The sequence below is a fragment of the Prionailurus viverrinus genome, chromosome C2 (genome assembly GCF_022837055.1).
Source record: "Prionailurus viverrinus isolate Anna chromosome C2, UM_Priviv_1.0, whole genome shotgun sequence".
NCBI classification, from domain to species: domain Eukaryota; kingdom Metazoa; phylum Chordata; class Mammalia; order Carnivora; family Felidae; genus Prionailurus; species Prionailurus viverrinus.
Window position 1 is genome coordinate 79,180,008 of NC_062569.1, and position 13,984 is coordinate 79,193,991.

General features: G+C 48.1%; 1 protein-coding gene across 1 annotated transcript; it reads right to left on the reverse strand.

Moving 5' to 3' along the window:
• Positions 1-6,379: 6,379 nt before the first annotated feature.
• RTP2 (receptor transporter protein 2) lies at positions 6,380-9,760 on the reverse strand. Its single transcript, XM_047876543.1, has 2 exons — positions 9,579-9,760; positions 6,380-6,896 (listed from the first exon to the last, which is right to left on the reverse strand). Exons 1-2 carry the CDS (start codon positions 9,743-9,745, stop codon positions 6,380-6,382), a joined length of 684 nt encoding a protein of 227 aa, XP_047732499.1. The 5' UTR covers positions 9,746-9,760.
• Positions 9,761-13,984: the final 4,224 nt, after the last annotated feature.

Here is a 13,984-nt window from a genome sequence, read left to right on the forward strand (position 1 = left end):
GGATACTCATTCTCGATGCCTTCAGCTATCAGGGCAGTCTGCTCTGGCCCTTTCTGAGGTGACCCTGCTTCGAGAAAGCCCAATAGCCCGCATGGAAGAGACCCAGGACTATATAAAAAGAAGTTACCCAGCCAGACCTACATGCTTCAGCTCCAGCAACCGACTGCAACTGCAGGAGACACAAAACAGGGAATCCGAAGTCCTCAGTTGAGTCCTTTCTGACCCTCAGCCGCCGGTGAAAGACAACAAAATGGTTACTGTGGTTTTATGCCACAAAGTTTCTGTTAAGTAGCCAGAAGGAACCTAAACACTGTCTTTTAAGGAAGTTTCCGCAAAGCTTTTCGCCTGTAACTTCCATGTAACTTATAGCCAATTGACCAGGACTCAGTCACATAGTCATACTTACCTGCAAAGGGGTCTCGGGTGAGCACTCTGTACTCTGTGAGACGTGTGCCCCGCTAAGATCCTATTACTGCGGAAAAGAGGACAGAGGATTTTAGGACAGAACTATGGCCACAGCTAAGAAAGGAACTCTTTGAAGGACTGGAGACACATGAATACAATGTACTGATTAAAAAAATGATAATTCCTGAAATATCACCTAATATGTATCCAAATCTATATAGGTTCTTTATTTGCAACTATCGTGATCTAGTGAAGATTCAAGTTAATTTACAGGAGTAGATTTTAACATGCAAGTTAGAAGTAGTAGCTTTAGGTTCAAGGTGGTGTGCTTTAGCCAACGCACCTACTTTCCAAACCTTCCTAACTTTCCAAATTCCTTGTTGGCATGATCTAATGCAAAGAAGGGAGAGAGCTGCGTTTATTGGGAACCACAAATGTTGCATTCCCAGCATGCTGAGAATGTATGTTATGTATGTTATGTATGTTATGGTGGCAAGCCCAATGAGACCGAAGGTAGACCAGTCTGGATCTCCATATGCAAACAAAAGTTCACCGCAGGAATGAGAGGAAAAGACCACCTCCCTTAGGAGAAGAGCATGAACTCATCCCGCCAGGCTTGGAGAAGGCAAGGCTAGAGATGAAGGCATGTGATGACAGTCGATGGGGGCAAATCTCCACCCGACCTCTGGAACCACACCAGCTCCCTTCGCAGGAACATCTGGTCACTGCACTCATTTTGTACTGAATTTGCAGAAATGTAAAGCAAGGGGACGCTGCCTAATAAAGTCAACTGCTAACAAGCTATTCATGCCAGCCAGAGAGAGAATGATCCTGTGACTTGATCTACGGCAAAATGCAGAGAATTGTTTTGCTATGCTCCTAGGGCCATGCAGGGAGGCTGCGTCTGAGGGAGGCTCCCTCCCACCACCCGATGGGCAACAAGACCTCTCTTCTAGTAAACAAAACTTGCGTGGAATAAGGCATTTTTCTTCTCCCTTTGTCTGAGACCAAATAATTCAAAGAGACATGGCACGATCTCTAACAGAACACTCCCCATCCCCCCGCTGTAAACGTCAGCAGAGAAGTCATTACGGGTATGAAAAATTGTAGTTCAAACACATGAAGACGATCTAAAGAATTAGAATAAAGCCTCCCTCTCCTCTGTGGACGATGTTACTGCAAGAAATAAAACAAAAGAGGGGCGCCTAGGTGGCTCAGTCAGTTACGCGTCTGACTTTGGCTCAGGTAATATCTCGCAGTTCATGGGTTCAAGCCCTGAGTCAGGCTCTGTGCTGACAGCTCACAGCCTGGAGTGCGCCTCAGATTCTGTGTCTCCCTCTCGCTGCCCTTCGCCTGCTCGCACCCTGCGTCTCTCAAAAATAAATAAGCATTAAAAACATTTTTGTAAAAAAAAGTAGACAAAATGGGGGTACCTGGGCGGCTCAGTCGGTTGAGCGTCTGACTTCAGCTCAGGTCATGATCTCACAGTTTCTGGGTTCGAGCCCCACATCGGGCTCTGTGCTGACAGCTCGGAGCCTGGAGCCTGCTTCGGATTCTGTGTCTCCCTCTCTCTCTGCCCCTCCCCCACTTGTGCTCTGTCTCTGTCTTTCAAAAATAAATAAAAATGTTTAAATTTTTTTTAAAAAGTAGACAAAATGGAACAAGCAAAACCTTAGAAACTCTCTAGATTGTATTTTTACCAGAATTGTGAAACTATTGTGCCTATATACACACATACACATTTACATTATATCAGGCAAAATTTAAAAGAAAAGAAATATTAGGCTGATAACAATTTTTTTTTGTCTCAATAAATTCCAGAAGACATTGCAGTAATGCCTACCAAGTTTTGAGAGGGGAAATAAAATAAAATAAAATAAAATAAAATAAAATAAAATAAAAGGATTGTGATCACAGAATACAGTATTTGGCCAAGCTATTTTAGGGAAATAAGAACAACAGAAATCTCAGACAGCCAAACCAAGCACAGACCTTCTCTGAAAATATTACTCACAAAAGCACTTCAAATGAAAGGAAGAAAATAAACCAAAATAAAGACCTCTAAAGTGGAGTGGGCTGGTATGGAGATGGTGGGAGAAATAAATTTGTAAAATGTAAAAGTCAATTCCTAAATTAATATTATGAAACATAATGCATGTGTCTAATATAATTCTCTAAAGAAACCATGTAAGCCATAAAGCATTTTCTTAATTTAGTTATAAAATACTAGCTCATTCTAACAAAACTGAAAATCCAAGTTGGCAGGGAAGAGGGTATGTGAAATTTCTCCCCATTCTACCAAAGGAATTAATGGCTTATGTAACTTCCCTGAAATAGATGTAAGAATATGGGTAAAAATATATTTTCTAAAACCGCAAAGATAATGAGTACTAGAATAGACATTTGTTGTTTAACTTTTCATGGGAAAGTGATTTTTAAAAACCTAGCAATACTATCAAATAAATCGTTAAAGGATTAAAAAGCATTAAAACACAAATAATTTTTACGTGGGGTTGCATTCCTTAATTTGCAAATAAATGCAAATATGTTTATTTCATTTCTATCCTCAGATTTAGAAACACCCTTTTAAAATTTCTTAATTCTTGACTTTTATTTTACTTGGTCAACTGTTTGGTTTTCTCAGTTAAATATCTCACAATCAGAGAAAATCTTTCTTTCTTTCTTTCTTTCTTTCTTTCTTTCTTTCTTTGTAGTTCACTGAGACATCTGGAAGCCTCATGGACACTGGAAGACGGGCTATATAACCTCCTTGTCAGTTTCCTTCAGCCAAAGACCACGGGGAACACTCGTGTTACTGAACAAAGTTAGGTGTTTAGACTCATTGCAAAGAAGGAGGATGCACTTAGGAACCCTGAGGAATCTCAGGAAGAGGGTATTAGAAAAGACACACTATAGCATTGGGACATGTGCGGGGAGGGGGGTGGGCGCGGGAGGGCGGGGAGGGGAAGGTTCACGTAAATGGGCTGTGCTCTGGAGTGGATATTATCAGAAAGTGGGGATAATTCTATGATGGAGTGCCTTTAGTCTTATCTGGAAGGACAGAAGGTATGACTGGCAAAGAAGTAGCAACCACTCATATTGGTCACAATAGGGGCCAGTTTGGTGATGTTGTGTGGTTTGGACAATGTTCATGCTTCCATTTGTAGTCGGAGACGATTATGGAGTGGTCCTGTGCTTGCCTGGGTCCAGCATCGTCCCAGAGGGGTCTGGTCTGAGGTTGGTATGTGAATTGACCACCACAACGTAACCGTGGCAGCCAGACCAGCCCTCAGATGTCCGTGACTGCTCTTCTCTTTCTCATCCTTTATATAAGCACTTTGATATATGAACACACACGCACCATGAAAAGTTTTACGTATTTTATTCTATTTGATGCATTTATTCTTACTTCATGCATCTACGATATGTAATGGATATGGACAGATGTATATTTAAATCTTTAAGGAAGTGATGTATTTGATTGCAGAAATAAAAAGGAAAAAAAAGCAAAAAAGGAAAATCATTTGCACTGTAACTGCCCTCAGTTGAATTCAACATACGTGAACAATTGGGACCAGAAACAGGTTGCCCACTTTCAGGGATTATTAAAATAGTTAGTTGACCTTATTTCGGTATTGAATAAACAAAGCTTTCTGTGTTCCTTGACTGAAGTTAATAGTTTTGTGATTTGCAGCCCAGATTCTCATGGCCCGCGGAACACTTGAAGAGATCATCCATTCTGATCCCTGAAGTGAAAGCTGAGACTATTCTCAGCTGCTGAGGCAAGAGAGAAGGCTGGATGAACACTAGAGTGAGGGAAGACTGAACGCTTCCTCTGCTACACAGGTGTTGCGAGCTACAACATCTGCAGGCATTCAAAGGTTTCTAGAAGGCACTAGGAGTAGGATTGCTGTTCAGCATTACCTTTTTGCTCTCTTTCAAAGACAAGTTTTGACACTGACAATAAAATATTCGCCATAAGTCAAAATGCTCCTGCCCCACTCCTTACCTGAGCCGAGAAAACCACCTTCACCCAAGTCCAGCCTACTTTGCTTTTCCACCTATTCCTGGCCCCTGCTCCCAGGTTCCTCTCGTGCTCCATCCTCCTGGCTGCTTCTGGTACTTGGTCGCTTCCTGCTTCCTGAACGTGAAATGAGCTTTGCATCTGGGGACTTCCATTTTCACTCCAACTGGGATGAACTGAGCTGCCTGCCAGCCCTAACCTTGACCTCCCGACCACTTCCATATATCCTTCAAGACATCATGGGTGAACGACTCCTCTTCCAAGAAACCACTCCTGAGGTATGATTAGGTTGTCCCCTTTCTAGCACAGCATTGACTAGCACGCAACACGGGCCCTGCAGGTCAGGCATTGTGCCTGATTACATTTGTGATCCTGGAACTTAGGACAGGCTAATCAAATAGGCTAGAGTAAATGAATGTTGACTTATGGATGCAAATGGACAGAATACAGCTTTTAACCATAGAATATACTTCATGCCATTTTTCCCCCAGGGGTGGTAATGGGTTTTTACTGACTCATTCCACTGTATCTTCGAACTGGTACCCAGATCTCAAGTCTTGGCATAGCATTCCTTTGCACATCTTACTGTATTCTTCATCAGGGAGTCCGCAGGCTGCCAACCAATAACCGTGCAGGTACTGTCTGCCTCCACTGCTCATGCTTCCCCTTGCTTGTCACCTCCCCTGAATGGAGACACACAGCCCCACCAACACCTGAATGATCTACATCCACAGATCTGCCTAATACACCCCTTCTCTCCCCATCCACAGTAACTGGGAGAACCATAGAATTGCCTACAAAGGTATTTTCATTCAGGATGACAGAGGAACATCTCCCTCCATTATGGGTAATTACTGGTGCCATAGCTCACACGTTCCTTCAAAACACAAAAATGTATTCTTGAAGCCCCAAACTGACACACACACACACACACACACACACACACACACACACACAGCAAGAGCAAGAGAGACCAAGAGAGCGTCCCATCACCTTGCAGTGAATTTCAACAGGTCCTCCCTCCCAGGAAATAAGCTTAGACAACACCGGGACCCACAAATTACAATCAACTGACAGCAACACAGAGGTTACAGATTTATTTGTGTATCTCTAACACACCACACGCCTACCTGTCCCTGCCCCCCGAAGGCTTCCTGCTGCACCTTTAAACCTGTGTCCCTGTCTTATTTTTATGAGTCCACATACGTTTAACTAGTAACTTCAAGCTCTAGTCTAGAAATTTTTATGATGATGTGCTACATCTGCACGGCACAGTATGGTAGCCACTAGCCACATATGGCTACTGGGCACTTGCTACGTGGCTGGTGCAACTGAGGAACTGAATTTTGAATTTCATTTCATCTTAATTCATTTAAATTCAAATAGCCACATATTGGCCACCATATTGGACAGTGCAGCTCTAAATGATTCCAGCCAAGCAGGCTCGAGCACCAAAGTAACAATCTGAAACTTTCAGAAGAGTGGGAGCAGACTGTCCAGGAGAGGGACTGAATGAAAATGCACTGAATATTCGCGCATAGGGTGGGATCACTGCCCTCTCCAAGGAGAACCGTGGCAGGATGGTCAGAGGCAGCTGAAGACGGCCTTGAGATGAAGCCCGGGCAAGACAGGACCTAATGGGGTCCTAATGGGATGTGGGATATGGAAATGAAGCAAAAAATGAGGGGTCGGGATGGATGTGGAGGAAGTGGAGGGAGAAGATACCTCCCTGTGGGTTTATTTACTACCACCAGGCCTAAATCCTCCCCAGACCCTCTCCCCCTCCCCCGTCGCTATACATTTTAATGGCAGGACCATTAAGTATCTCCCAGAGCAAACCTCCCATTCCATGGAGGAATAAACTGAGGCCCGGGGCGAGCTGTCCAGAGTCCTGTTGACTCTGCAGAAGAACTGCAGTCAGAACCTTCCCACCCCACGGGCGCAGCTCCACTAAAGGAAGGCAGAGCTGCGGAAGGAGAACTGCAGGGAGACAATGAGCAGGCAGAGGGCGGCCCCGAAGAGGCACCAGCGAAGGGAGAAGAAGCTGTAGCCGGAACCCTCCTGGGCGCTTGGCTTGGAGGCCCCTGAGAAGGTGCAGGTGGTGGCCTCCTCCTCCAGCAGCTTCTCGCTGGGCTTCCAGTGCACGACGCCCTCCTGGCAGGCCTCGCAGAACTCGGGGCGGTGCGGACCCGCGTCCGGGCGGCTGGCCACGTGGATGCGGTACTGGCCGCCGTCTTCCTCGTAGCACTGCTCGCGCAGGCTGGTGATGAGGTTGTCCACCAGGCTCTCGATGTTCTCCTCCAGCATGCTCGACTCGTCCAGCCGCGCCGTGCCGCACTCGTGGCACAGCTGCTTGAAGACGCGCATGCGCACCGAGCCCGCCCGCTGCTCGCGGTCCAGGTACATGTGGAAGAGGATGACCACGTGGGTCGACTGCCAGGTGTGCCAGCACCAGGAGCAGTGGAACCTGCGGGGAGGGGAGGGAAGGTTGCAGAAGGTGGGCCTCCCTCCCGGTGACAGCCTGGAGGAGCCCGGAATGGAAGGGCCCTGTGTGCCTGTGCCTAGAGATAGAGGCGGCTTGTTCACTGCCCCCTGGGCTCCTTAGCGCTAGGCAGGCTCTGCCTCTTCCCACTGAACCCCGCTGGGCCTGGAGCAGTGTCTTCAGAAATCTGGCACTGGAGCTGTCTGGCTTCCAGCGGGCTCTCCTGCCTGCCTCCTGCACGCCCTTCTGTGGCCTCAGCTCCGCGTAACCCAGTGCACTCTGGACATGCACCTGTGCGCTGCACAGGGCTCACCCCGACCCACCCCCCCCCCCCCCCCAATCTGGGCCTTATTTTTCATGCGTGCATTGCAGAGTAATGGTGTCCAATAAGGCTCTTTTCATTCAGACGTCCCCTGACTCGGAGATGTCTCGCTCATGCCTCTCGCCTGCTGTGGAGAGAAAAGGAGATGCTTCTAACTACCGACCATAGACCACCAAGAATACTTTGGAGAAAAACCACCAAGAATCCAGCAGATGGACTGCTGGACGGGTGATGGGGCAGCAGGGGAGGACTGAGAGACTTTGGTCCCTGTACCGTCACAAAGAACATTCTCTTACGCCTTGACGAGTAACCCCTAGACCCTGCTCCAGCCCTGCAACAGACACTGGAAAAGTGGGCTGTAGTCGGCATCCCCCTCTACACACATGCACATTTACATTCAGGCCACTCCGTCAAACTTGGACCCCCTAGAGTCCCAGCCTCAGAGATTGTGGGAGGAAGTGGTCTGGGACTCATCTAGCCGAGCCCCACTCCCTCAGCCCCCACCCAGTGCTTGCACACCTTCAGTAATGGAACACTCATTACCTCCAGGACAGTTTCTTTCAACCTTGAGATGAACCTCTTCCAGGAGGACCCTGTTACATCAGCTTTGTAGTCAGGGGTCCCGTGGACCCCCGTAGTCAGGGGTCCCATGGACCCCTGACTGTCCTTACTGCTGACCCTCTCTGGGTCCCCTGTACAATGGCTCTGAAGGACCTCTGACAAGGAACTCAAATTCAGTCCAACAGATACCACCTAGCCCCTACTTTATGCCAAGCATCACATAGTCCAGGCCGGGGGGTAGAGATGAGGCCAAGCCTGCCCCCGAGGCCTGGAGCCCACCAACAACACAAGCACAGAATAGTACCCAGCATAGCTCAAGGCAGGATTGGCCCACAGAGCAGCCTGACCCCCAGAAGGGGGTCCCCATCCTGCTGGGCCAGAGTTGTGGGGCACCAGGATTAATGCATCTCAAAGCTTAAGGGAGAGTGAGCCTGTGCACATAATAAGCACAGGAGTGTCAGTTCTGAAGGCCTGCCTGAGGCCACATGGGAGCCACAGGTCACCAGCCAGGATAGGACCAGTTGAGACCTGAGGCAAGGAGGAGCCACAGGCCCATACAGCTCAGCCCCTAATCCCCTGGGCCTGTGACCCAAGTTTCCACGCCTTTGCACTCCTCCCAACGGCCACCTCAGGAGCTTCATGTTTTCCGTCTCCTCCTTCTCTACCTTGTTAATCAAACCAATCCAGAGCTGTTTCCTCTCCCTCAAGCTTCACCTCAGACATTAAATTTCAAAATATCAGACCTAGCGCAAGGGGACCATAAGGATCATCTAGTCAACCTTTCATTTTATTGAGATGAAAACAGAAGCAGAGAGAAAGGGAGCCATCCATGTGCACACAGCTAGTCAGAGACAGAGTCAGGACCTGGTCTCATATTTACAGGTCTTAGCTCCCCACGGACAGCTCCCTACCCACAGCCTGCCTCCTGATTCCACCTTCACCGGCATGCTGCACCTGAGGCGTTACACATACAAACTTGCATGAACAACCCGGTGTGTGTGTCCACACCCCCAAAATACAGCCCCTTGTCGGCCTCCCTGGGGGTCTAGGGGCATTATCTGTCCTTGAATCGGTGGACCCAGGGAAGAGGCCTGCACAGACCCTGAAGATGAGCTTGAGGCAGCTTGGGCAGGGCATTCTGTGGTCCTGATTCCAAATCACACCCTAGAAGGAGAGGCATGTGCGTTTCAGATGGACATGTCCCCTGAGCCTATGGAACTCCTTGCACTGTGGAAGTCATGAGGGTCCTATAAAGCATAGGACGCTGGGCTCTAAGGTCTTAAGGGAAATCATGCCCAAAGCTAAGTCCTTTGGCTGCTGGCCCATAGACAAGAGAGCTGGAAAGGTCTTGATTGGCCAACTTCCGGTATTCAGATCAAATTGGACTGAGTTGACTAACTAGACTTAGGACCGGAGCACAGGCCCCAATCCTAAGCTAAAGTTTTCTCAGCGGACCTCATGGCCTCCTCTCTCAGTCCCCACCATTCTGTAAGAGACTATGAAATGTGCAAACATCTAAAATGTCAAAGATTGCAGGGCCATTGTAGCTCTTCGTTTATTATAGAAAACCAAAATCCAAAGACAGAACACAACTTGTTAAGGTCACCCAGGGAGGGAATGATACAGCTGGAATTAGAACCCAGTCCTCTCTGACCCACCTGGAAGTCCTTCTCTGCCCCCTCACCTGAGCTGACCCCAGGACCAGGCTCCATTTGATCTCTCCATCTCCACTTGGAAGGTGCCCCCAGGGCTGCCTACAGGCCCCTCCTCCCTGGGCCGCTCACCTGCCCGAGGCATGCTGTTCCAGGTACTGCTTCCAGCCAGGGGCCAGCTCGTTGAGCTTGAGGTTGGGATCCATGATGAGTTCCCAGCTGTCGGCCGGCTTGGCCACCTCCATCTTCTCATAGAAGACTTTCTTCCACTCGCAAGTGGTCAGGCTGGTGGTACACATGGTCTTGTTGGCAGGGATGGAAGTTTCCGTTCAGCCTGCGCGAGAACACAGAAGGAGCCCAGGTAGGTGCAGAGCAGTTCCGTCTCTGCCGTCTGAAAATCCTCATCAACCGGACCAGAGGAAACAGGACCCAGCAACCTCCTTTGTCACCCTGGAAGCGGTTACCATGGCAGCTGGGCAGGGAGCCAAGAGCCAGGGCTGGGGAGGAGGGAAGTCCCAAAAGAGAGTTCCAGGGCCCTGAGCTGGGCTTGGGAGGCAGGGCTGGGTAGTGACACCGAGTGGAAGGAGCAGGCTGGGAGGCTCAGGCCCGGGTCAGACCTATCCAGGCCTTCCAGGATCTCCACCCTCCTGCTTCACCTACTGCTCTCCCAGGCATTCTGCACAGCGTGTGCTATGGTAACTGTGACCCCCTAGGGAGCCAAAGAGAAACAAGGGATGGGGTGGTGCAAAGCCTGCAGGTCGTACACCCCTGATGTGTGGGAACCATCATTCACCGTGCGCCAAGCACCAACTGCTTGACCTGTGTGCTGGCCAAGGTGGGAATTCGTTCCCCCTTCATCCAGATCAAGAAACCGAGGTTTACACGGCTCCCAGCGGCCTCATTCTACGTTCACATCCAGGCTTTCCAACGCCAAGCTCATTTGCTCAAATGCATACTGCTCAATGCAGTACTCTTGAGCTCCTGACGCATAGGGGTGGGGACAGAAGTAGGATGCCCTTTGCTCAGAAAGATCTCAAGCCAGCTGTGAGATAGAATGCAGTTTAGCACGCCGTAAAAAAACACAAGAATAACAGTCCAGATGCGTAGAGTCATAGAATTGTTAAAGCACATATTTGGCTCCCGGTCCCAAGCTGCACTAAGAAGCTTCTGGAGGAAAAAGGTTGTTCTGTGCTGCAAGCTGCTGCTGCATCAGCTGCTACTGAAAGAGGCCAGGCAATAGGGTACCCACAGCTCCCTCAGGCCCAATTTAAGCACTTCAGAGACTAGGAGGGAACTTGACTCCAAATTTGCATAATCCAGATGAAGACACAGACACCTGGGGAAGCAGCCCTGGCGGGGAAAAGACCAGGTGGTTGGGCAGCTTGTCCTGGCTCTGCCTTGTGTCTGCTCGGCCTCAGAATCCAAGAGTTTCCCTCAATGGACTTCTGTCTACCCACCTGCACAGGAGAGGCCGGCTAGATAGCATCTAGGGCCTCTTCCAGAAGTAATCAGCTCATTCTTTTTATTTTTAATTTGTTTAAGTTTATTTATTTATTTGGAGGGGAGAGAGAGAGAGAGAGAGAGAGAGCGAGCAGGGTAGAGGCAGAGAGAAAGGGAGACGGAGAATCCCAAGCAGTCTCTGTGCCATCAGCACAGACAGAGCCCGATGTGGGGCTCGAACTCACCAACTGTGAGATCATGACCTGAGCTGAAATTAAGGGTCAGACGCTCAACGAACTGAGCCACCCAGGTGCCCCAGCTCATGATTTTTTTTTTTAATGTTTATTTATTTTTGACAGAGAGAGAGAGAGAGAGAGAGAGAGACAGACAGAGCATGAGTTGGGGAGGGGCAGAGAGAGAGGGAGACACAGATTCCAAAGCAGGGTCCGGGCTCTGAGCTGTCAGCACAGAGCCCGATGCGGGGCTCAAACTCACAGACTGTGAGATCATGACCTGAGCTGAAATCGGATGCTCAACCGACTACTGAGCCACCCAGGCACCCCATCATGATTCTTTAACCTGGAAATCGGATCCCTGGGAATGTGGAGGTGATGAGAGAGCAGAAGGCAGGCTGAGGACAAAGTGCAAGTTAGCACACACCCTCCGCCCCAGGTGGGATGTGTGTGATATTCCTCAGGCACTCCTGGCTGCCCAAAAGCAAAGAAAGGAAAGAAAACAAATGTTTAACTCATAGGGATCATAGAGTCTCCATCAATTTACAAATGTCTTAGTAAATTACAAGAAAAAGACAAACTTATCAATAGCCTAATCTCCGGAAACCCATAGACTCAGTTTCCTGGAACCCCAACATCACGCCTCTATGGTGATACGGGGAACAAAGGCAAGAAGGCAATGGCAAGTGAAATTAAATTTCCTTATAACCTGCAGCCTGCTGACAAACACTTGAGGCAAATACAGAGTAGAACATTTCTCTAGGAACCTACTGTCCTACTGTCAACGCCTTACTAGAGGGAAAACAACCTTAGCTTGACAATAGCAAGGCCTCAAGTATCTTTTGCATATCAAAGTCCTATTGGAAGCCTCCCTTTTGACTTTACCTCCCCAACTCCAAAGTATATAACCTGTCAGTCTTCACAAGCCCAGTGCAGCTCTTTCTGCCTCAGGGTCCTGTTCCCGTGCTTTTATTAAAGCACCTATTTTCCACCAAAGAGGTCTTCAAGAATTCCTTCTTGGCCATCGGCTCTGGACCCCGCCATCACCCCAAAACCTCATTAGAGGCACAGACCGGGAATACAGCATTGTAAACATTTCTGGGAACTGGAAGAGACTTTTCAGTGCTGAGTTCCAGTCTTGACACTTGTCTCCAAGCGGTTTTTGCATTGGATGAGGTCTGGGACAATACCCTTGGGTCATATCTTGGAATGGGAAAGTGTCCCTCTACCAGCTTTGTGCCAGAGATCTCACAAAGGGCAAAATTACTTGACCAGGAGCTCTAAAAGAGACTATTCTTTTTTTTTTTTTTTTAATGTTTATTTATTTTTGAGAGAGAGAGAGCGCGTGCGCGCATGCGCGAGCATGAGTGAGGGAGGGGCAGAGAGACACACACACACAGAATCCAAAGCAGGCTCCAAGCTCCGAGCTGTCAGCACAGAACCCGAGGTGGGGCTCGAATCCATGAACTGGGATATCATGACCTGAGCTGAAGTCAGCTGCTTAACCAACTGAGCCACCCACACACCCCTCAAAGGGACTATTCTTAAAAATCTGATTTCTTCATTTAGCTCTTTATCTCTTGACATTGAAGTAAGACATCTGAAGCTCAGAAATGGGAAATGACCTGGGAAATTTAGTAGGGCCGCTCACACCTCCTCAGGACCAGCTGCCAGCGGAGGTGAGACAGGTCAGAGGACCGGTGAGTTCCTAGGAATTGAATGAACTGAGGAGCTTATGGCCCAGCCTGGAGCCACCTGCCAGGAATGAATCTGAAAAATATTGTGCCATTGTTGCCAGAACAAATGACAAAGAAGGAAAACCAAAAAGATAGAGGGTGAGACTTGTCCGGGTTCATCTGTTTGTTTTTACCCAAATGATGCAATCCCCTTAGGCCTAGCATCAGGTTTAATTTAGAATGGGAGCCCTCTAGGCAGAGACCAATGTAATTCATCTTTCTATACAACAGCCCTGTTTTCTCTCAAGAAAAAAAAAAAAACGTGCTTGAGATACAACCAATGAACACAGATATTACCTCAATTTTCTGCAAATGGCTCTGGTTTGCTCCAGAAGCCACAAATTAAGAGCTCACTAATGTAAAAATGTGTACAGCTGTGGCCACATCACGCACTGGCAGTTTCATTATACGTTACTGCTGTATTTTTAATTTAGAGAATAAGTTTTATAAAGGAATTTTTATTCCTTTATAAAATAAATTACTATGCACCTGTATTCTGCAAACAAAATTGGCCAAGGGGAGAGGGATAGAAGAACCAGTCTCCTCTTCAACTTGGAATGTGAGTCAATACATATTAACAAATACTTTTTGCAAGGTGCCTGGGTGGCTCAGTTGGTTGAGCATCTGACTTCGGCTCAGGTCATGATCACACGGTACGTGAGTTCGAGCCCCACACTGGGCTCTGTGCTGACAGCTCGGAGCCTGAAGCCTGCTTCGGATTCTGTGTCTTGCTCTCTCTCTGCTCCTCCCCCACTTTCACTCTGTCTCTCACTCTCAAGAGTAAATAAACATTTAAAAAATTCTTAAAAAAAATACTTTTTGCAAAATGTCCATTACTGAAATGTTACTTATGTGAATAACACAGGGGATGACAGTGCAGAGTCTAAAATATAAAAGTAATAAAGAGGGGCGCCTGGGTGGCTCAGTCGGTTAAGCGGCCGACTTCAGCTCAGGTCACGATCTCACGGTCTGTGAGTTCGAGCCCCGCGTCGGGCTCTGGGCTGATGGCTCAGAGCCTGGAGCCTGTTTCCGATTCTGTGTCTCCCTCTCTCTCTGCCCCTCCCCCATTCATGCTCTGTCTCTCTCTGTCTCAAAAATAAAAACGTTAAAAAAAAAAAAAAGTAATAAA